Source organism: Lipotes vexillifer, unplaced genomic scaffold (genome assembly GCF_000442215.2).
Source record: "Lipotes vexillifer unplaced genomic scaffold, Lipotes_vexillifer_v1.1 scaffold1562, whole genome shotgun sequence".
NCBI classification, from domain to species: Eukaryota; Metazoa; Chordata; class Mammalia; order Artiodactyla; family Lipotidae; genus Lipotes; species Lipotes vexillifer.
This window is the reverse complement of record NW_006771471.1, coordinates 638,621-663,243: the sequence shown is the minus strand read 5'-3', so window position 1 is coordinate 663,243 and position 24,623 is coordinate 638,621. Positions and strand designations below refer to the sequence as shown.

The window sequence follows — 24,623 nt, the reverse complement described above, 5'->3', positions numbered from 1 at the left end:
ATTTATTTACTTTTTTATTTATTACACTAGAATAAACTAAATGAGATCTTTCCATTTAGACTAGAAAACGACCATTAACCAATATGCTTTTACATTCCAGACAATGGAACAGTTCCAAGAGTATGGATAACCATACCACTGTGAACAATTTAAATAGTATTATAAAGAAAGAACCAGGCATTTCAAAGCAACTCTCAGTTCTGTGACATGAAATGGACACTTAGACCTTTTTTTTAATTATTTTTTTGTTTTTTTTTGCGGTACGCGGGCCTTTCACTGCTGTGGCCTCTCCCGCCGCGGAGCACAGGCTCCGGACGCACAGGCTCAGCAGCCATGGCTCACGGGCCCAGCCGCTCCGCGGCATGTGGGATCTTCCCGGACCGGGGCACGACCCCGCAACTCCTGCATCGGCAGGCGGACTCGCAGCCACTGCGCCACCAGGGAAGCCCTAGACCTTTTTTTTTAAATGAATGAATAAATTATAAAGATATGAAGGTCCAGGTCATGTAGACTGGTTTTTTTTGTTTTGTTTTGTTTTGTTTTGTTTTGTGGTACGTGGGCCTCTCACTGTTGTGGCCTCTCCCGTTGCGGAGCACAGACTCCAGACGCTCAGGCTCAGCGGCCGTGGCTCACGGGCCCAGCTACTCTGCGGCATGTGGGATCTTCCTGGACCGGGGCCCGAACCCGTGTCCCCTGCATCGGCAGGCGGACTCTCAACTACTGCGCCACCGGGGAAGCCCTTTCTTTTTTTTTTTTTTAAGTTTTCAATCTTTCTCCAGATGACAAAGGGTGAGATATGGGCTACATCCACACTACTTTGAAGTAATTCTCTTCTAAAAGTGGGACTTCAAGGAAGTTTTTGTGAATAGGAATTCTTTTCCAACTATTATCTTGTTACAGGTAAATACCTAATACAGGCATACCTTGGAGATAGCGTGGGTTCAGTTTCAGACCACCACCATAAAGTACACAAATTTTCTTGTTTCCCAGTGCACATAAAAGTTAGGTTTACACTACAATGCAGTCTATTAAGTGTGCAACAGCATTATGTCTAAAAAACTATGCATGTACTTTAATTTAAAAATGGTTTATTGCTGAAAAAGGCTAACCGACATCTCAGCCTTCAGTGAGTTGTAATCTTTTTTCAATAGTATGAGTTGTCATCTTTTTTCAATAGTAACATCAAAGGCCACGGATTACAGACCGCCAAAACAAATATTATACCGTAATGATGGAAAAGTCTGAATTACCAAAATATGACAGAGACATGAAGTGAGCAAATGCTGTTGGAAAAATGGTGCCGACAGACTTCCCTGACACAGGGTTGCCGCAAACCTTCAATTTGTTAAAAAAAAAAAAAAGACAATATCTGGAAAGCACAATAAAACAGGGTATGCCTGTATTAGAAATCCACTTTTAGTGTATAGCTATAACTGCCTTTTGACAATTTTTAGAAATGGTCAAAATTCTGAATAAACTAAATTACACACTGGGGTTTTGCCAACCTGAGTGCTATGTAAAAACATATTTCTACAAGTCTCTTGAAAATGGAGAAATATTGATAGGTCTTCTCTCATTTCCTCTTATAGGGTACTTGTAGAAATGAAGTCAATGAGCACATACATTACGCCAGGGCATACAAATGAAGTCAAAGATGCCTTTAAGCTCTAATTTTTAGAGAACACCATCATTATTGCAAGAACTTACAGCCCATTTTACTTGAGATAAAAAAGTAATTAATTTACTTACCACTATTATTGTTGCTCTGCAACTTCAATTTACTTTTTTCTTTGGCACTCCTGCTGAGAACCCCATTGGGTTTTAAATCTTCTTCTATTTCACCTTTTCTCTTCTGAAGATCATTTTGCTTCTTTTTGTAAGTTGGCTTAGGTTGCCTTTTAGTCCTTTGCTCTGACTTGCTTTCACTTTCATCTGAATCTCCACTTTCAGAGCCAGATTCATAAGTTCGTTTGGCTTTTCTCCTATTGACTTTATCATCTTTTACAAATTTATCAACTATGATCTTACTATCTACACTATTTTGTAGATCATTCGATGTAGAGGCTATTAAATTGACAGAACATGGCTTAATAATTTCTGATACAGAATTCCCTGAATTTTCCATTTTATTAGTATTTTTATCTTCTTCTGAATGTCTTGTAAGCCAGGCCTTTTTCAGTTTAGTATGGTAGTTTGGTTGACTTGTCTGGGATGCTTGCCCATTTCCTACAGAGTTTGCTTTGTTAATTGTACTACAGACTACAGTGCTATCCAAGAGAGGGGAGGCTGAAGATGTCTGATTTTTCACAGCATTAGGCTCAGGCTCACTGACATTACTACTTTTATACTGAGCTGCAGCCAGTGCTGCCTTGTGCTTTTTTAAATGGATAAAATCAGTTGTGCCTGAGAACCCAGAGCTGGATTGAACAGCACTTCCTGTCTTACTACTGGCTGGTGTAACTGGAGCTGTCATGCTGACCCTGCATTCTTGTGTTTGAGCCACTGAATGATTGACACTTTTCGAAGAGGTACATTCTAAAGATTTAGAGGCCAAAATCGTATTTGATAAAGAGTAAATTATTTCTGAACCACCCCAGCTGGAAACACTGGTGGTAGTGGCAGCAGATGTGAATATATCCGTTTTGGTATTACACATTGTATTTACAGCAGACATGACTGAACTGGGAATACTGCCCTGTGAGACAGCCTGAAAGTTTTTTTCGGATTTTATGTGAGCACTGTCTGAATTCACACTTGGCAGAATGATTCTTCCACTCTCTCCAGCTTCTGCTGATTTGAGGCAATCTGTTTGATTTGCCCCAATTGAAGATCTTTCACTAACTCGATCTTTGGAAGCTAACTGCATTGCTGGCATGCTATCAAGTTTTGCACTAGAAGGTGGACGTACAATGACAGATGCCATAGCAGCCTGTGACTTTCCGCTGCTTTTCTCCACATGCCATTCAGCTTTCTCTTTGCTGAGGTTATTATTAGATTTCCACATTTCTGTCAAACTCTGTTCAGAAGAACCCTTAAAATTTGCCTGAGTGTCTTTAGGCTCAGGAATCAGAGTTGGAGGCTTTTGTGATTCTTGAACCTTCCCACCAGCATTTACAGGCATCACTGGAGTTAATGTTGGAGGGGAAAGGCTACTATAGCTGCTTTCCTTTCTCTCCAGGCTATGATGGATTGGTGGGTGAAATACGGGTGCTCTATGTAAAGCAGGCATACTCCGGAGTGTACTTGTAGAAGAAACTGTCAAATGAGTAGGACTCCTACAATCATTTCTGAAAGTTGTTACTGAGTGAGAAGCAATTTGATGGGGAATATGTTCTGGTACCTTGCCTACTAAACCTTCACTTTCCGGTTGGTGTTTAATCAAAGGTGGAGGCTTTGAAAGAGATGATATAAACGAAGTCAGAGTCTGAGGGTTAGCTGCTGCTGCTCCAAGGGTATTACTCTGTTTTTCAGTGTAAATATTTGAAACCTCTTTGGATGGGTATGACCTTGGTGGTTCATTGACTACACTATTAGACAATGTAGTGAAATAGTTACTTTGAGGCAAACTCTGAGGCACTGAATGCTTCATCTTATAAAGATCTGATACTGAACATTCTACATCTTTGTCTTGTTTGATGACATGGCTTTTAGGGCTAGAGGATGATGATGCTACTCTGGAATAATTATCTCTCTCACCCTCAAGCCCCTTGATTTTAGTTGTATAGGGAGCAACATCAATACTTTCTTGAAGAATTCGACGGTGTTCCTCCTTATATTTGTTTAATCTCTCTCCAGTCTCCTGGGGTGGTCTCTGTAATTGATTCAATACAGGATCCACAAAATGCCTATGCAAGTGACCATCTTTTCCCGTCTGTGACCTATTTAGATCCAGGTCATTTTTGGCTGATGCGGATGCAACAGAACGCAATGGTTCAATAAAAGCTTTCCTCTCCAATTCTCTGCAAAGAAAATACACGAAGGTTTCTGTAAACACTTTTTCTTGTATAATACAAATATAGCTTCTATGCGTTACTATTCTATCATAAAAGTGAAACACGACTTTGCATGCGCTATAATATTATTAAGAAAATTAAAGGAATATAAAAACAGAATAGTACTTATTATTCAGCCCAGTTTTAAGACATTTGCTAAAATTATCTATTTATAAACTGAATTAAGAATATGGGAACATATATATATGTATAACTGACTCACTCTGTTATAAAGCAGAAACTAACACACCATTGTAAAGCAATTATACCCCAAAAAAGATGTTAAAAAAAAAAAAAAAAAAGAAAAACTATAAAAGACAAGTTTTAAGCATTGGTGAACTTACTCTTTATGATGATCTACTAAACATTTTGTCAATGGTGGACTGGAATGTGCTGTAATTTTAAGAGGCCGATGAGGCTCTGCACTGGAAGGTCTGACAGGAATGTGACTAAGTAATCCAATACCATCTGCTGAGGTCACAGGGGTAGGCTGATGTAACCAAGGACTGGGAGAATTCTATCAAAAAAATTTTTAAAAATCATCCTTCAGTTACTAGAAAAAGCTAAACACAGTATCACAGCAGGACTTTAATAGTAGTATATTTATGAAGTATGTGACATACTAATATAGCAGTATATTTATTAAGTATTTTATGAGAAATATCCAGACAAATAAGTAACTAACAGAGTTATATGGATTTTTCCATATGATGAAAAATATCAATCAGCATTAAAATAGTTATTTCCAGGGAATTCCCTGGCAGTCCAGTGGTTAGGACTCTGCACTTCCACTGCAGGGGGCATGGGTTTGATCCCTGATTGGGGAATTAATATCCAGCATGCTGTGCAGTGTTGCCAAAAAAAAAAAAAAGTTATTTCCAGAAATTTATTTACTGATTTCAGATCCTGAAATCATTGCCTTTAACTTACAAATGATGTACAGAGAACCTAGCTTTTAAGATTTCCTAAGATTCTAACACCAAAAGACTATATGCTGCTAATAGAAAAAAACAGAAAACATGTTGCTAAAATACATTTCACCAGATTTCATCAAGTTTATTTGCCAATTTTTCTTGTCAAAAATAATTTTTCCCGGGCTTCCCTGGTGGCACAGTGGTTGAGAGTCTGCCTGCCGGTTCAGGGGACATGGGTTCGTGCCCGGTCCGGGAAGATCCCACATGCCGCGGAGCGGCTGGGTCCGTGAGCCATGGCCGCTGAGCCTGCGAGTCTGGAGCCTGTGCTCCGCAACGGGAAAGGCCACAGCAGTGAGGGGCCCGCGTACCGCAAAAAAATAAAAAATAAAAAAAAATAATAATAATTTTCCCAATGTCATAATTTATTTAGATTTGGCAGAAAATTACATTTTCAAGGCCCATTTGTACTCCATTTCACTATAAGCTATAGATGCTGTTGGACCATTAAACTTGGAGGTGTGGAGGTACAACAAAATTAATTTTTTTAATATCAACATGCTGCCTTTCTCATAGTGAATATCTGGTGACACTGATCTCTATGTTGAGACTTACAACTATCTAATTACATGCTTAAGAACTGTTTCTATACTATGACTCACTGAAATTCTTCCAGAAAATGCTTAGTTGAGTTCTACTGTGTTGAATCAGATATTGGGAAAATACAATCCTTTGGTTTTACCAAAGGGAATACATTTTACATCTCAAAATGATAATGTGAAAGCAATATGATATCACACCAAAGATATGCTGCTATAAAATTTCTTAATTAAAAATATACATAAACCTCACACAAGAAAAAAAATATATATATACATGTACATAGGATCATTCAAATATATGTTTAAAATAAGGTCTCAATTCTACAAGATCCAAAAATCTGAAGTTATACAGATTACAAGGGTACCTGTATATACCTATATACATATAACAGAATATTACTCAGCTAAAAAAGAAGGAAATCCTGTTACATGCTACAACATGGATGAACTTTGAGGACATTATGCTACATGAAATACTGTACGAGTCCACTCAAATGAAGTATCTAAAGCAGACAATCATAGAGACAGAAAGTAGAAAGGTGGGTGCCAAGAACTTAGGGGGAAGGGGAATTAGTGTTTCATGGGCAGAGTTTCAGTTTTGCAAGATGAAAGAGTTCTAGATATCTGTTGCATAACAATGTGAATATACTTAACACTACTAAACTGTACACTTTAGAATGGTTAAATAAATTTAATGTTGTGGCTTTTACCACAATAAAATAAATAAAATGTGTTTTGAAAGATTCTGGGGAAAACCTGAAGAGCATCCTGGTCCACGCCAAGGATTAAGTTGCCTCCTAGAGTTTAACGGTGACACCCAATCCCCAGTTTTCAGAATGGGGCTGGTAATGCCCTCAACAACCATTTCTTAGCATGGAAATTAATCTGGCTGGAAAAACCACATAGCGCGTGAAGGAAGAAGAAAGAGCCCTGTCCCCCACCTTCAGCAATACTTTGTCAGGCAGAGAGACTCTCAGCCCCAACTTCACTCCCAAATATCAGGATTCTCCAGCCTCGGCACCCTTAAGAGAACTAGGGGCTTAGAGAGTCACAGCTTGTAGTATACATCAATATAATGTATCTAACTGGGAAACAGAACAATTTGTCTTTTAAGAATTAACTTGATTATACATATCAAGAGCCTTGCAATTTTACATAAATTTTATATCCAGAAGTTTCACTTCTAGGAATTTACCTGAGCAAAATAATTATGTATATATAATATAATTAGTTATTAAGTCTAAGTATATAAGAAATAACTTAAGAGGTTTACTTCTTTAAATTGGCTTTTTAAAAAAATAAATATGCTTTTCTGAGATTTTAGCTTTACAGGCTCTAAAGTTACTAAGCATCAAAAGTTTCATCATAATTAGAAAAATAACTTTTCAAAAATTCTAGCATGTTTTACAATAAGAAATCTAAAAAATGAATGGGAGACTGAAAAAAGCACTTGTACATATGTTGATTAATAAATATATGACATGAGGTAAACCACAGCTTAACTTACCCTCCTTAATGAAGATTCAGCATTAACTGCATTTTCTGGGTGAACCCACTTAGAAGAAGGCAGACCAAGTCCTGAGTATGCATGTGTCCCATTTGGATATTGCCAAATAATTGGATAAAGTCCAAGCTGATTATATGAAGCAGATGGGTGGGCTTGTCCAAGAAGATGAGGTGACTGGTGCTGTAACAACTGTTGCTGTTGCTGGTGTGCTAGTGCTAAGTGGCTCAAGCTGCTGGCATGAGCAGTCTCCAGTCGTGGGTGGCCACCGAGTAAGGAGGCAGTAGGCACTCCAGGTAACACAGCAGAAAGTAAGTGAGGGTGATGAACAGAATGGTGTGGACCACTAGTCAGAGGATGAGTGTTAATGGTAGGTAATGGAGTTTGACTGGATGATCCAGCCAGTAAGTGGGGTGCAGGACTTAAGGCAGGGTGATGGGTACCTGGATTTAAACACGTTCTATGGGATGAAGAATGAAGAGGAAATGGATGCTGGCTTAAGAAAGGTGAAATGTGATTAGCTCCTGTATCTGACCCGACAAGTGCAGGATCTCTGTAAACTGTGAAATGCTCATTTTTATCAATGATAAGAGGGCTTTTTGTAGTTTCTAATGTACTGCCTCTAGTAGGAACCGGATGAAAGCTGCATCTTGATAACTCATGTTCTACCTTATTTGCCAGTCTTCTTTCACCAGCAGTTTGGCTGTTTGCAAATGTGGGCTTAGACTTTATAGAATCAGGGGAATGGTTAATTTTAGGTTTAACAAGTTCAGGTGAGGAATTGGATTTTGTCTTGTGAGCATCTACTGAAGTATTAAGTTTAGATTTTATAGTTTCTGGGGGTGGACTTCGCTTATGCAGCTTATCTTCTGTGACAGAAACTGCACTAAGAGAAGATATGTAAGAGACATACTGATTTCTCTCTTTTTCCATATTCAGGTTTTCATTTCCTGAAGAAGCATTCCTAACATTTGATTGGGTTAAATCTACTTTAACTACATCACTGACCCAGCTCTGGTCAGAATCTTGGTTTGCTGTTTCCAAGTATTTTGTATTTGTGACTGAATGTTTTGAATCACTAGTGTTAGGATCCATTTTCTGAAGTGTCTGAAGGCCAAAGGTACTTGAGTTTTCCTGAGCCACCTTTTCCGTATTAGTGTCATTTGTAATATCAATAACACATTTTGGTGTGGGTGGTCTGGATACAAACTTCTCCTTTGGTAATAATTCCACTGTGTGTGTTTTCTCCATATTGCGTTCCTGAAGAAGTAAATCATTAGAATTATGATCAGAAAGTGTGGCCTGTTCTGATGAACGGATAATCATTTTTTCTTGAATCTGAGAGTCAGCAGACTTCTGTTTCTCTGTTTCTTCATGTTTTTTATCTTCCTGTATTTGATCCCAGGGAGGCTGGCTATCTATTAGTGTCTCTTCTCCTGCCTTCTCATTATTCTGGGATTTTCCTTCTTCTCCATTTATCTTTGAAGTGTTTTTATTTTTCAACTCATACTCTGGCTTCTGCTCTGAGGAATTATTTATTATTCTCTTATTTGAATTTTCTGAGTCACTGCTCTCAGAAAAGTCTGAAACATTGTCGGTTCGTAGTCTTTTCATATTTAGTTTCTTTTCATCCTCCTCAGGTTTCCTTCTTTTGTTCATCACCTGTTTGTTTTTACCTTTAGCATTTTCTATAAGATTTAAAAAAAGAACAGTTTTATCTTTCAAATTAATATTAAATAAGTATATTTTAAATGTATTTTTGTTTTATATGTTCTCATGCCCTTTAAAAAAGGTGGGTCCTACCTCCTCGTGCTATATAATCATATTTTTCCTCCTTCATCTTCTCTTCATCTGGTATACTGCTATCTGAGCCCTTCCTCTTATTTGGACGAATATTTCTTTGTTGCTGGTGTGAATTCTGTTTTGGTACAGCAGCTTGGGAGTTCATTGCTGGTCTGGGACTATTTGCTTGGGCACGTGTATAATGACCCTAAAAATAACCAATTAACAGTGATTGTTCACTACCTGATCCTAAGTAATTTAAGGGAAAATATTTTACCATAATCCATCACTAACAACATACATACGTGAACAGTGTTGCTACTTTGACTGGCACGAGACCTTCGCCGTGATGTAATGCCAATATTTTCACCTTTTAACAAAGAGTGAACAACATCATCTAGAAAGGTCATTTGAACCATAGAAGGATCGACATTCTGTGGTTCTAGTACCTAATCCATGACACAAAACAAGAACAAAAATTAAATCCAATCAGCTAGCCAATGTGATATTAGGTACAATTTCTTTACTGAGTAGAGATGTTTAGAAATCAGTTTGAGATACTGTCAGACTTACAATAAATCAACTTTAACCATTAAAGATAAGCCTACTGTTTTACATGCTAACTAAAAATTAAAAAGCAAATACATCTATTGCAAATATACCTTGCAAAACAAGGATTAGAGTTTTTCAAGAGTATATTGCCAAGTCATAAAATGTATTTCAAAAATAAAAAGTAATTTTCAAAAACAGCTGTAAAATAAAACAAGAAGGTAGAGCATGACAGGAATTCCCTGGCTGTCCAGTGGTTGGGACTTGGCGCTTTCACTGCTGGGGCCTGGGCTCAATCTCTGGTCAGGGAACTAAGATCCTGAAAGCTGCATGGTGCAGCCCCCCCCCCCCAAAAAAAAGAAGGTAGAGCATGGGAAGCAGAAAAGGACAAAAATCATATAAATGAATAATAGTTTTAAAGACAGGTTAAAGAAAGAACTATTTTTAAAACTAAAGGCAATTTTGTGCTTCACTGAGAGGTCAAAGTTTGTTAGCTTTTAAGGAAAAAAATTAAATTAAATGATATAGTTTATTTAGCATTTCGACTAGAATTTTAACCAAAGCATCTGCATTGTTTATAGAGGGGGTTGTCATTTATTCAGACACCCTCCACAATCCACTCAGGTAGGAAGGTGTAAATATCTATTTTCTGGGGATAAATACAGTACAGCTTTAAAAGATTTGAAATTAAGACTTTCAGACTGTTAACTTAAAACTCCCTATGAGGGCTTCCCTGGCGGCACAGTGGTTGAGACTCTGCCTGCCAATGCAGGGGACACGGGTTCGTGCCCCGTTCCGGGAAGATCCCACATGCCGCGGAGCGGCTGGGTTCGTGAGCCATGGCCGCTGAGCCTGCGCGTCCGGAGCCTGTGCTCCGCAACGGGAGAGGCCACAACAGTGAGAGGGCTGCGTAACGCAAAAAACAAACAAACAAACAAAAAACTCCCTATTTAATTCATATCCTTAACATTCACCATATTTGCTATAAAACTTAAGAGAGCATCCCAACTCTGGAATTTGATGTAAAAAGAACTTCAGTGTGCATTAAAGTTTTCATTCGTGAAAAGAAACCATTTGGGAAATATTTTTATTACTGGAGGGGCAGAAAAGCTGAGACTTTAAGAAAGTTTTAGCTGACCTACTGATAAAAAAAAAAAAAACTAAACAAATAAGAGTTTGGTGCCTCCATTTCAGGGACTGATTTTATCAGTGTTGAAATAAATTTGGCATCACTATCTCGCTGTGACCTCAAGTGAACTCTATGTAACATCAGACACATTTGACCTTATTAGGATTACATGACTGCACCTAGAGATGAAAATTATTTGGTGTCAACCTACTGATCCATTGCGGGGCGGAGGAGAGGCATGGAATATGTGAATTGTAACCATCTCTTTTCAAAAACTGGACTATTTACCTGATCATTCATAACGATCATGGTGCGAGTGAAGAGATCATGATGAGTAATTATGCCAGTAAACCACTGGGTGGCAGAGTCTTGTCTGTATACTCTCACTCTGTATCCATTCAAGGAATAAGGACCTTAAAAAAAAACACACATCATACATGATTGAGTTCATGGATGAAATGGAAAAGTAATTTGGAACTTGATGTATGAATCTTCTAGTTGCCAAAACTTTACCATAAGCAACTAAAAATTTTGATTCTGGTGACAGGAAAAGCTGCCAAAGTCTTAAAACACACAGACTGTTAACTGAATTTATAAATACAATACTAAAATGCCATATTGGTGTACTTTTGGATTAAACTTACTTTTTAAAATGATATCTATATATGTATACAGATATCTTTCAGAAAATAGGTAATAATTAAATAATAAAAGATATATATCTATATATATTTAAATATGTCTTAAAACAAAAGAGAACGGAGATAAAAATTTCTTTAATTCACAGGTACTAAAATGGTATCAAATACTTGAAAGTTTAATAAGAACTGTGGAGGGGGGCATCTGGTGCACCTTATTAATATGATAGTGTTATACATTAACAATTTACAAAATGCTTTCACAATTTGCAGATGCTTATTCAATTTTTTTGAATCTTATGCAAAAACTCTCAGATATTTCCATTTATAAAAATTAAGAAAGTGAGATTGATAGGTTAAATAAATTTTTAAGTGAAAGAGCTAGAACTGAATTTATTTTTCTGATTCCTAGATTGATGCCTTTTCTTCTACAGTTAAGACATTTAACATATCAATCAATGATTTAATGTTTGACAGTTTAAAAAAAAAAATCTATGCTAATATCAGTCTAAAATATAAATCAAATAACACATCTGTAGAAAGTATTCCATATTACCTGTAAATCAAACACATTCATAACTGTAATCTATTATACAAACTATAGTCTTAGAATTTTTAACTATGGAAGAAAAAGACTCCAAATTATTTTTTCTGAATGTAATATAGAAATAGCTTATAGAATAACTCCAAATATGACCAATTTTCAACTCCCGTCAGCACACCATCTTAACTGTCTTGTTCTACCACCACACAGAATCTGGAGTCAGTCTCACGTTAATTCTGCTTAGGATGGAAAGGATTACTGCCTTAATGATTTCACCTCTAAGAATATGACAAGGAAAAACAAGTTACTTTAAAAAAACATTAGCCTGGCTTCTTCAATAAATAAATTGAAAGGAAAGGAAGAAAAAGAGATAGATGGGTCATAGCCACTAATCAATCTGTGGACATTTTTTGGATCCCAGGTTAAAAATAAATAAAATAAAAATCAATCCTGTGAAAAAATCAATGAAGACATTTATGAGACAAATGGAAACTGGAACCTGAGTATTCAGTATTTGGTATTAAGGAACTATTAATTTTTCAGCATAATAATGGTATGGTGGCTTTGTTTAAAAATAGAACACAGCAATGTCTGAAAATTGACAGAAATAAATGAGAGTGCGGGTGGGGCAGAACCTACCAAGGTTTTATTTTACAGTTGTTGGAACCAGGAGATAGAATATTTCCGGTGAACTTCCATGTGCCTATTTCTCTGTATGCTTCAAATTCTCCATATTAAAAGTTTAAAAAATATCTAGCCTAGGAAGAATTTAATAAGTAGATGATCTGCTGCTATAAAAACCCATACAAAGAAAGGCAGCCACAACTGAGATTATCTCTATTAATGCTTAAATTAAATGGCATGGAAGTTGAGGTTCAGATAAACATGGGAATTCAACAAAATTCCTTTTAGAAACATTCAACCAAATATCGATACTCCATGTATCCATGTCATATTGTTGCGGTTTCAGTTCAATTTCACAAGAAGCTTACATTTTCAATATATGATTTTACTGACAGGAAAAGAAATCACCAAGAATCATAAAATCTCACTGGTTTGAAGACAAACCTGTAACTTACCAAAAAAAAAGGAAACCAAACTAAGACTAGTATTGTGGTCATTGCTGAGGAAGGCAAACTGAAATAGGCCACTTTTATCAGATACCAACAGCATTCTTCAAAGGAAATCAACTGTGGCTTTGGGCAACCCTCCACAGCAAACAATGCTTCCTTCTCCAGGAAGGACACACCTAAAGCATTCTGCAGTATGGAAATTTTCCTATTAACAAAACACCTGTGTGGTTATAATTTCATTTCAGGCATTCAGCTCAAATTCGTGGTGAAATTAGTTCAATAACTGGTGAAGTTACCAATTTCCTATTGAAATTTTTCTGATTTTGCTATTATTTTCCCTGGCCTGTATATAACTCAAAATATTAGACTGGGTCTTCTATTTGTATTGCATATAACTGAACAACCAAAACCAAACATGAGAAATTGCCCAGTTCCAAAAAAATATACATATATTAATGCATAACTTCAAAACAGTTACCTTGCATAAAAATCTCCTGAACCTTTTGTTCCTTTACCCAGACTTTCACTTCTTCCTGAAGTTGCGGGTTGTCCCTGAGAACTGGGTTTAGGCTGTCTATGTCGTCCTAGAATTATAGATTAAAAGAAAGGTCCATGTTACACTGCCCTAACATTAATGTTACCATCATTCCCTCCTGAACGTTCTAAGGACTGAAGAAAATTCCTTGATCTAAATGTATACAAAAACGCAAATTCATAAGTTATAGTTCATTAGCAGTAACATAACAACGGAGCCTAAGAAATTAATCCATGATAAGACAAAAATGCCTTAAGACAAAATTTGAAATTTACTCATTTCAAACTGTTTTGTTTGAACTGTTTGTTTTCTAACTGCAAGCCTTATACAAGTTTTCCTATTGCAAGCCTTATACAAATCACCTTTTAAAGGGTTTCACTGTTAGAAGCAATATACAAACCAAATAGCTTCAGGTCATCTAAGGTTGGTAGCAAACAAATCAAGTTGAATATTTTAGTGACAATACATATATACATAGATGAGTTACCCTCTCCCCATAATACCTAAAACATTAGTTTTAAACTACAAGTCATTATCCACTGTCTTTTGATTTAAACTGATTTGATTTAAATGTCATCAAATTCAGTTCTCCTCAAACTCATCTGACCAGTAACTTCACTGCTAAAAGTTTTATTTTTTCAAGCCAGTGTCAAAGCATCCAGGCAATTTAAATTACATTATTGATGGTATTATCCTCATAACAGGGTGGATCTAGACACAGAAACAACCGGTTCTCTCTCCTTGGAGATGTGAATCACACAGTCACATGGTTTCCCACAATCTGCTGGTCCCCCGCTGGACTCTCTGACATTCTGTTCTCTCTCAAAGCACCTCTGCTGCTCCTGCATTTGAGATCAGCGGCAGGAGCCCTAGAGTAGAGCTGGGAAGAACAACAAAGCAGCACTGTCAATTTGGCGGCCCTTTTAAAAGTGGACTAGCAGATCATGGAAACCAGTGAACAGAAAGGAGCTACATGAAGGGGATTTTATCTGGTGAATAAAAATAATTTGGCAATACAGAAAAGCCAGAAAGTGGCTGAAGAGTACAAAGAATCCCTAAATCAAGCAGGTCATACTTCATTCTTTTCTAAAGTTTATCCAAGTAAAGCACTTTCCTTCTCATCTTATCACTGCTTTAAACTACTCTGTATTCTTGGAATAATACTGCAGTAAACACTCTGATATTTCGTTTATACTTAGTGAACACCAGCAAACAGAAGTAAAGGCCTTTAAACTTATCAACTATGTTCTCTTTGGAAAATACTGCTTTATAGTAGAAGGAAAATGCTGCTTTATAGTAGAAGGAAATACTAGAGTGGAAAAGTGTTATACAAAAAGTAGTTAAAAGTAGTTAAAATCTGTCATTTTGTCTTCCTCTTCGTAAAGAAACTTCGTAGCAATCCCTTTTCTCCACTCCACTTTAATGCACACTTAGTTAATCTCATTATTTGAGTAACAGAAAATACATGGCCAGACTCTAACCCTCTTGATGCACATCAGGTGACAGTCTAGTCCATGACAGACAAAACACAGGAAACTTTCTATTTCCCAAGGAAAACCATTACCATTTCCAGACAGTTCTGACAGATGCCTAGTTCTTTTAAAATCTTTCCCACTTTAACTTCCATACACATAACTCCTTGGAGTCAAACAGAAGCCTAATCACTTTCTTACCTGACAGTCCTTCAAACATTTGAATTCTGGTTTTATGTTTCCACAACCTGAGTCTTCTCTAGTCTCAACACCCACCTTTATCACAGTTGTTCTTCTTATTCTTATTCTAGACATTTAACTGGCTCGAAGAAGATGGGAACTTGTCTAGAAAAGTACAATCTACAATCACATGGGTGTCACAAGCTGACTTATATCAAATTTACTATAGTGTATTGCTCCCAAGCCTTTATATTCGGGGTGGCACGGGGAGGAGTAAAAGCAGCATTGCCAATACGTTATAGACAAGTACAGGTATGATTTATAAAACCAGTTCCCTGTGTTGAAATTTTATAACTAAAGCTACTGAGATGTAAAATTTGCTCAACATTTCTATTCTATTTATTCAACAGGTTAAAATAATGAGCTACATTTCCAAGATCATTAGACAACAAGTATCTTTTCACCAATGACCCGCTCATTTCTAGGGAAAAAAAGCATACCATTAAAAGCTGATAATATCAGTCTACTCACTGAAATAACCTTAGGTAAGTCCAAATTTCTATGTATCAATTTCCTCATCTATAAAGCAGGGTTAATAATATCTTTTTTCATATTAATAAGTACATTTTTATAATATGATTTTTTAAATTTTACAGAAACTAGTCTTCTTAACACATTCAATCCTAAATTAACCATGGTACTGAATGACATGCATTACACGAAATTAATTAAAACCCATGAAAATTACCCCAATACAATGCCTGATTATGATAATCATATTGTTACTGAAGCCTTCCTCTACACATAGTGCTTTTTAAGTCAGAGGTATTTCTGTTGAGGTGTGGTCATCGTTCCCATTTTAAAGAGGCTCACAAAAGGCTAACGATCAAATCCAGTAAGAGTTGTTAGCAGGTAGCCAAATGAGGTTTTTTCCCCTATTTATTTACCTGAATAATGTTGTGATTGTGTAAAAAATCAGATACAAGGCTATAAAGCAGACTCACGGAGAAGAGCATCTGTTAATTAAAAACTAGTTACGAATGCTTACTATCTTTCACAGAATGCAACTAACAAACAAACTGTGCCTTGAGCTTGTATGAGATTAAAAACAATTTACCTGCACCGTACTTTTCATTAACTGTAGTATAATCCCCCCCAATTTCATACTGTATAACTAAAATTATATGTATTCATTAATCCCCCCTCAAATCACCCATATAGTGAAGGAATAAGCACTCTCTGTGAATCTTCTCTTCTCCATAAACTCCATCCAATTTATTAATTACACTGCTAGTTATAACCTCCAGCAAATGACTAATGGGGAAAAAATCAGTTCAGCAAGATCTGTTGTATGAGAAACATAGAAAACATGGAAACGTGCTAAACAATGCCTTAAGTGAAGTTCTGGACTATATTTATTGTTCACTTGTGTGCTGTGCCTTTTCTCCTTTTGCAAAGACAAAGATTAGCTTTAATTGAACATTAGTGGAAGCTTAATGTAAAGAATAATAAAGAAAAATAGCTAACATGATTGTGCATTTACTATGACAGATATCACATTGGGTGCTTTCTGTACTATCAATTTTTGTAAAGTTGAGATTATCATACCCCTTTTACGTGCTATACACAGAGAGGTCCATGGTTAAAGTCAGGATGTGATGGAGAGACCTAGCATTTGAATCTAGTTCTGCGACTCTAAAGCTCAGTCTCTTTCCATCTATTCTCTGCTTCTCTTGAACTAGTACAATGAAGAGGCATAAATAATAGACTATTAACTGTCACTGCCTTTCAAAATTTGACACATTTCTTTACGTTATATGGAAGAGGTAAAAGGTAACATTATCTTAAGTCAGAATGGGTCAAAAGACATTAATGTTAGGTGGAAATTATCGTTCTACAACCTCACATTGGCTAAGTGAAATTTCGCATATCAAAATAGTCTAACACTCATCAAACAGAAAAGACTTAGGATGTTAAACTCATGCAATCTTATAATCAGAAAGCATAAAAGAGAAGACAAATCACTTTGGCAACGTGACTTAGTCATGACCTACAAATTCCTAAATGCTGTGTTTCTAGGTTTAACACCACCCTGAATTAAAAACTGATCATCTGAGATGATCAAAATACAGACTTTTTCTCGTATGTACAGAAGAATATGATGAAATCAAAAAGCAGCATTCCTCAAAATATCAATATAAAAGTTAAAATCAGGTTGGAATCTGTACTGTGACAGTAAGATTACTGTACTAACCTAATTTTCAAGCAATTCTCTACTTCATCCCAGTTCAAAGGGAAACAGTAACAAGTACAATAACATAAAAAATAAGATCTTAGTACGAAAATATTCAGATATCCCTGACTAGGTTTAATAAATAGCAATATTATTACAGCGCTCAAAGTATATGTAACACATTTTCTAAGATAATAAAGAACAATCTGCCTTACCATAATCAAGTGCTCCTTACTATTTCAACAAATATTTTCTTTGTTACACATCCTCCGGCTTTAAATACTGACTGAAGAGCCAGCAGAGGCATGAAATACGTAATAATATACTAGTTGTTAGTTTCTATCAAGATGACTGAGTTGACTGGCTTAATAATTTTAAGGGATTTGCTCTAAAGTCTTAACTGATGACTTTTAGGATACAAGAAATATAAAACTGGAACAGTTTCTCTCCCTTTGGACAATATCTGATGGAGAATGACCTAATGCCTGCTTTCAAACTGATACTGAGTATGTCTTAGAATTTTCTTCCTCCTTCAATAAAGCCCTTGACCTCTGTGGTGACAATTTAAATGCAATTATATTACATAAATTCCCCTATAAAAATCACAGTTGATTTTATTTTTATAAGAGCTATCATAAAAGAAACTATCTGTATCTTGAAACGTCAGGTTGGGTGACTGAACATGCTTTGCCACACCACTCTGGCACAGTCATAATTTAAATTCATGCTTCAGCAAAACTACAAACGACTGCCTGTCCTTTAAATCCCTGAGGTTGCTAGCCAACAGTGAAAAACATGAATGTTAGGTCCATATAGGTCAAGAGTGACGCCAATTGCTATTATGCCAATTCTTGTATAACTTATTAAAGAACCCACTTTGTTAATAAGGCTTTACTAAGATAGGAAACTTATTAAGTCTGAGAGTTACCATAGAGGTCTTCAAAAAGCACAGTTGTCTAAACCATCTGCAGTTTAATTAAATGCAACTACCACTGAGGGTTTCCATATATTTTCAAGATTTAAAGCAAGAGTTGGCAAACTTTTCCTCTAAAAGGCCGAAGAGTAAAAACATTAGGCTTTGCAGGTCATAATATCTCTCTCACAACAGCTCAACTCTGCTACTGTAGTTGCCAAAAGCAGCCAAACAATACCATAAACAATATATAAATGAATGGGCATGGCTGTGTTCCAATAAAGTTTGCTTATCGGCATTATCTGAAATCTGAATTTCACAGACTGTTCAGGTGTCATGACATTATTCTTCTTTTGAGTTTTTTCCAACTGTTTAAAAATGTAAAAGGCCTTATAAAAAATGGGAGGCTGGTTTGATTTGGCCTGTGGTCACTGCCTACCCATGATTTGAAAGAACAAATAAAATACTATTACAAAGCAAGATCAAAAACTTCTAATCAATGCAATGCAATTCATTGGCAAATGGACTGCAAACTTTATTTCCATAAATGGCTGCATATTCATAAGCATAGGAAAATACACCAATTACCAAATGCTTTTCATTATTAGAGAAAAAATATTTTAAGATAAATCACTTTTTAAGGCTTTCACAGGCTTTCATTTTTTAAGGCTTTTCATCACTTTCCCTGATACATTCCTGTACCATGTTTAGCTCTCCAAATATAATAATGACTTGATTTTAGTGTAGAAAAATTACCCACTTCGAAAGATAAGATTTACTCCTTTGGGTCAATGAGAATTATACTCATATACAGAGGTTGGTACTATCCACTTCTCTGGACTCCATAGTAGGGTAAAAATAGGAACATGCATTGAAGAAGAAGAAATTTTCTAAAGACAATGTTCCAACATTAATCCTATGGTTCTTACATCTGAAGTTAAGACTGAAAACTGAGTGTGTTCTCCATGATAAGGTAATTTAACATAATCTCATTTATACTATCTCCTAAGGAAAAGAGATATTCATTTAAAAAGCAAACAAACAAAACAAACAAAAACCAGGGGAGGGGAGGATCCAAACAGGGAGACAAATACAGAGTAGTTTCTTTGCTTCTCTACTTCCTCCAAGGGCTGACCTTGTGACACTCTGAAAAAGAAACCAATTAGGGTTGAAGAGGAAGAAAACGCACCACCACATCCTGCCACAAAATTGTCTCCAAATATTACTGGGAGAAATGATCAATATATTTCAAATATTTTACCTGATATTCTCTATTACATAAGATTAACGCTATGTTGTCTCTAAATGTTCCTAATATAATTCTAAATCTTGTACTGTCAATTTTGGTGACTTGATTCTTCACAACACATTATATGATAAAACCTAAAAATTTCCAGATTTCTCATTATTGCTAAAATTTTAAGTTTTAGATAGAATTTTAAATTATTATAATTTATTTAGGATCTGATTCCCTGTATATAAACCAAACATCAATATTTTAGAGTCAAGAGTACTGGACACTTTTATACTTATCCACACTAAACTAAAACTCTGGAAAAAAAAAGCTCTGTCTCACCGTTCTTCAAGAACCACCAAATTTAAATGTATTCCAGTTTTTCTGTTAATCAGATTGGAAAAGTTAAAAAAATTTATGACATCATTCATGGGAGAGGAAAAAACCTTTCCTGAAAGGCAGTTTGACTATACATCCTATTCTTTTAAACAATGAATGTTTCTGCAACTCATTTTAGCTCACAAGAACTTGTAGAAAATAGGTGAATGATATCAGTGTAACACAGTAGTACTGTTGGTTCATATACCATTTATTTATTTATTTTTGCAGTACCTAGTATGAGCAGCTGAATACTAAGTATAAAAATAAAGCTGAACAAAGCACTAGACATGATAGCCATCCATTCCACTTTATTCTTTGTTTAATGTAACTGCATGCTGACTTAGAAGTTCATATTGATTAGACTGCCCCAATTTTCTTTTATTTTGCTTTTGACTCCATAATCCAGCAATCTCAATCCTTCCTTACATATTCTTAATATCAAGCAAATGTCCCCCTTTCTCTTAAAAATAAAGTACTATATTTGCCTAACTTTATTAGAAATGTCTTTTTAAAGTCTACTATTTTTATAGGATTATTACTGTTTGTGGTAGTACTCTCATTAAAATTTTGCATAAGCTTTGAACAATCTACTCCAAAGCTATTTTTCTCAAAATCTTTCTCATTGTACATTAGGTTTTTCAGTTTTAATATCTTAAAATACATACTCTTCTAACCCAACACTGAACTTTTGAGTAATCTAAATAAATAAATGAATAACAAATTAATGCATATACAAGGTCTCTCTGTGTTTTAAAATAGAAAAGTTTTTTAGTTGATCATATACTCACACAATAGACTACAACAGTCAGTAAAGTGATTATGTAAGCACAAACTTAGTGACACAGAAAGAAGCTAATGACATAGAAACAAAAAAGATTAATTTTAAAACTTCTCCACATATGTAATTTTTAAAGACAAACATATTACAATTTTGTATATAATTAAAAGCAATAGATAAGTAAGTCCTGTGTATATATAATTTCATAATTCCTGGTTGATTTTGGTTAATTCAGATGAATGGTATCCTCCCGTTTCAACACAGCTTAAATATATCCTAAATTGACTGCATATGATTAATGAAACGAATCTATATTCAGCCTTTAAAAAGTATCCATTTAATAAGCATATTTACTCGACAGTGTAAACAATAAAAAAACTTAAACTTTAATTGACAGAAGAGGTTAACACTTCACGAATGTTAACCTCATCTAATCCTAACAAACCCTTTGCTAGTCTGATATTATTCTCTCCATATTATAGATGAAGAAACATTCAAAGATTAAGTAATTTGACCCCAAATCACATGGTTGGAAGGTAAATTAGCAAATGTCTGCATAATGTCAAAGCCCTTCCCACAAAACCTTTTTCCAACCCATGCACTGGCAGAATTAAAAATCTGAATACTCTCTACTGGGTTTTCAATATTTTACTTATGATATTAGTGACATGACCACAGAAAGTGAAAGGAAACGCAATTAACCAAATTATTTTATTGTTAAATATGGAAAATTATGTTTGCTAAGATAAAGTCAGTTCACAGGAATATAGTATTCCAAAATTTGGAATGGATAACATAAACAACAAAAACTATTATAATTTATCAGATATAAGTAACTTATCAGGTCTCAGATGGGATTTTGGAATGGGATATACTATATTAATATAAACATCCTATTACATCAATTCATAAGAAAGCGACTACTTAATGTTGCATTATTTTTATTTGTTCAGTTATATCAAGGTTAAAGAAAAAGCTAACTAGATTACTTTTACTATATTAATTAAAAACAACAACCATTTGGGTTTCTCTGCTAATCTCCCAACTGAATGAAACTGACCTTTTAAAAATATTCTCCTGAATATACTTTATGCAGACTTGTAATATTTCTGCATTTTAAACTACAACTCGCTAAGTGTCCTTGCCTGTCAGAATTACCACAGAGCAAAAATCAGAACAACAATTAAGTAAAACTTTTAAAACCACTTGAAGGGAAATGTGTTTCCTTCTAAAGCCACGTGTTAATATTCTTCGTGGTATCTTTAATAATAGTTTTGAACTTTTCATGGCAGTTCAAAAGTCTGGAAGGCAAATTTTCTTTCAAGCTATTTAAAAGCATGGTTTTTACACAGTTGAGTCATCATGAGTTCAACCTATTGAGTCACCTGCTTACAGCATCTGCCAACCACAATTTACTAACTGCAGTTTCCTCAAACTTACAAACTGAACAAACTCAGGAAGGCCTGGGAACTGTTAATGTTTTCCAAAGGAGCAACTGAAAATATTTCTTCAGAACAGCCGAAGTTTAAGAAAATAAAACAACAAGAAAGCAACTTCCTTGCTCTTGATGAGCCCTCCACCTGTGGCAGTCTCACCCTACCTTGTGAAGAGGGAGAGGAGGAGCTCAACCTAAGAAGGAAATAAAATTATATGCTTGCATATTTTTTGGAAAGTAATCTACTGAAAGTAATCCCTAGTCAACGACTTTCTGATCATACAGAGTGAACATTTATTTTTAAAATATAAAATGCAAGTGATATAATTTCAAAATTAATACCATGCCATACACATTCTGGGGCTGATTTTCACTATTTCCAATATACTGCTATGGAAATGATACACCTATAAACTTGAGGACTATTATACCATACTTCTCTTTTCTCAGAAAGAATGAATACAATCTAGTCCAAGTTGAAATAATCAACAAATCCTGTAACTTGACATACTTGGATCTTCCAAGTGACTTAGTCTTTTATCATATGACCCCAAGTTAAGTAACTGTTCCTCTCACTGAGTCTAGGGCAAATGCAAATACATGACAAATGTGTTAAGTTATTCAGAGAAAAGGAGGGAGTTAAAACTACAACACAAAAGTATCAAAATACAAGAACATCTTAATTACCTAGGGTTGTTAAGGAAGATAGTATGCATAATGTACTTTACCAAGATTTCCAATCACTGCTTTGCTATTCCTAAAAGGGTAAGTTTAACTTACTTAGAAAATCTAATTAGAAAAAAGAGAACATATACTGAGACATGCCAAATGCTTATTACAGTTTATATCCAAAAGAGAGCAAGTTTTTAAAATAACTTACAGAAATAAGAAAATTTATCAAAATCCTACTAATTCTGAAAATATTTCTAGAGTCCTTTCATTAAATAACATATTAAACACAATTGTAGCTTTTGTCAATACTCGCAGACATTATTGATTACTGTTATGATACAGTCATAATTATCGACTGATATAAAGGATTATTGCCTCTACACCAAACTGTCCCAGAAAGACAAAATTTGAGTTGTAACTACGTTTTAGTTTCTTTTGTAACCTCTTGTGCTATCAAGCTCCCAATCTACCATCATCATACTTTTTAAAATTCTGATTTTGACCTTTCATTTGCTATGGCAGAGGAAACCAGATTAGATAATTTGTTGGAATTATGTTTGAAACAGTCTCTAAGTGTGGGGCTAAGAGCTCCTCCTTTGAGTTAAACATATTAGAAATATATTTCATTCAACAAGATTTTTGAATACCAAGTATAAAATTACTACGCTAGGAGACTGGCAATACATATAAAGAGTTTCTGCCCTTGAGGATCTTACAGCCTGTAGGAACAGGGACTAATACACAAATCACTGCAATACAGATTATACAGAGTTTTACATATAATACAGCGGTGAGAAAAAGAAGGTGGGGAAAGATAATCTAGTTAGGTACATCAGGAAAGGTATCACAGAAAAGGATATCTGAGTTGGGACTTGAGGAAAGCATGGATGGGTACCTAGATTCTTGAGTTGAAACTTCAAAACTTCAAGGGCACCTATCAGGCTATGGTAGGGCAGAAAAGAAGGGCTTTTAAGACAGGGTGAAATGCATGTGCAGACACAGACGTAGATAGATGAAACAGTATGGCCTGTGTGGAGAACTCTAAGTACAATGACATAGATTGAATGAGGACAAGGGAGTGGGTGAGCAGAGAGACCCTACTTGGAGAGCTCTCTAATAGTCTAGCCAAACGAGGATGGAAGCCTTACAACAAAGATGAGGAGGAGGGGACGGACATATGCAATGTTAAGCTATTTTTGGAGGTCAACAAGGGCAAGAGAGGAACCTAAAACACTCCCAGCTGTTGATCTGAGTAACAAAACGGGGTAGATACAGTTACACCGTTAGCCAGGATACCGAATGATTAGGAAGAAAGACAAGGTTTGAGTTAACACAGTCGGCAGTAGAAAATATGGGTTTCACCTTCTCAATGACATCCACAGGGACCACAATACTCTAGCCTGCCTCTCCCTTCTCCATGCCTAATTGCTCTTACTTTGCTTTACTTTTCCTTTTGGTCTAGCAGTAATTAAACCATCTATCATACTGTACCACTTAATTATTACTATATTTATTATATACTGTGCCTCTTCTAGAATTTAAGCTCCAAGGCGACACGAATTTTTGTCTAAACAATGCCAGGCACATAGAAGATGCTAAATAAAGATGTTAAATGAATGACAGTGTAGCAAGGAAGTCTGGACTAGAGTTACAGATTCAGAAGACAGGGTTTTTAAATGATAGTGAAAGCAACTGGAAATATGACACTGCTTAGGATAAGTAGTGAAAAGAGAAGACACCAAAAAGGAAGACTGTGGAAAACCACCCACCATTAAATCTGCAGAAACCTTTTCAGGGAAACCTGAAAAGAGATGTCACAGAAGCAGTTAAGAATAAAAGAATATCCAAGACAGTGATCCTCAGTGTTAAATGCAATGGTCCAGTAGGATAGGAATAGGGACTGGAATAATATGTTTGATATTTAAGAGATTATTAGTGATTTAACAACACTAACATTAGTTTTGTGGGAGTGGAACTGAATTTTTAAATTTACTTTTGCTTGGGACTCCCCTGCCAGTCTAATGGCGAAGACTCCACGCTCCCAATGCAGGGGCTACTGGGGGGGG

At 35.6% G+C, this 24,623-nt stretch overlaps 1 protein-coding gene across 2 annotated transcripts in view; it reads right to left on the bottom strand.

Annotated features, from left to right (window-relative positions):
• Nucleotides 1–24,623, bottom strand: part of JMJD1C (jumonji domain containing 1C) — a 248,697-nt gene that overhangs the window by 31,339 nt on the left and 192,735 nt on the right. For both annotated transcript variants that reach the window (XM_007446796.1, XM_007446797.1), the window contains 7 exons: nt 13,203–13,308; nt 10,758–10,882; nt 9,097–9,240; nt 8,813–8,999; nt 7,013–8,697; nt 4,337–4,509; nt 1,753–3,959 (listed from right to left, as the gene is read on the bottom strand). In XM_007446796.1, the coding sequence (XP_007446858.1) occupies nt 1,753–3,959; nt 4,337–4,509; nt 7,013–8,697; nt 8,813–8,999; nt 9,097–9,240; nt 10,758–10,882; nt 13,203–13,308 (4,627 nt within the window). The remainder of the gene's footprint in view (nt 1–1,752; nt 3,960–4,336; nt 4,510–7,012; nt 8,698–8,812; nt 9,000–9,096; nt 9,241–10,757; nt 10,883–13,202; nt 13,309–24,623) is intronic.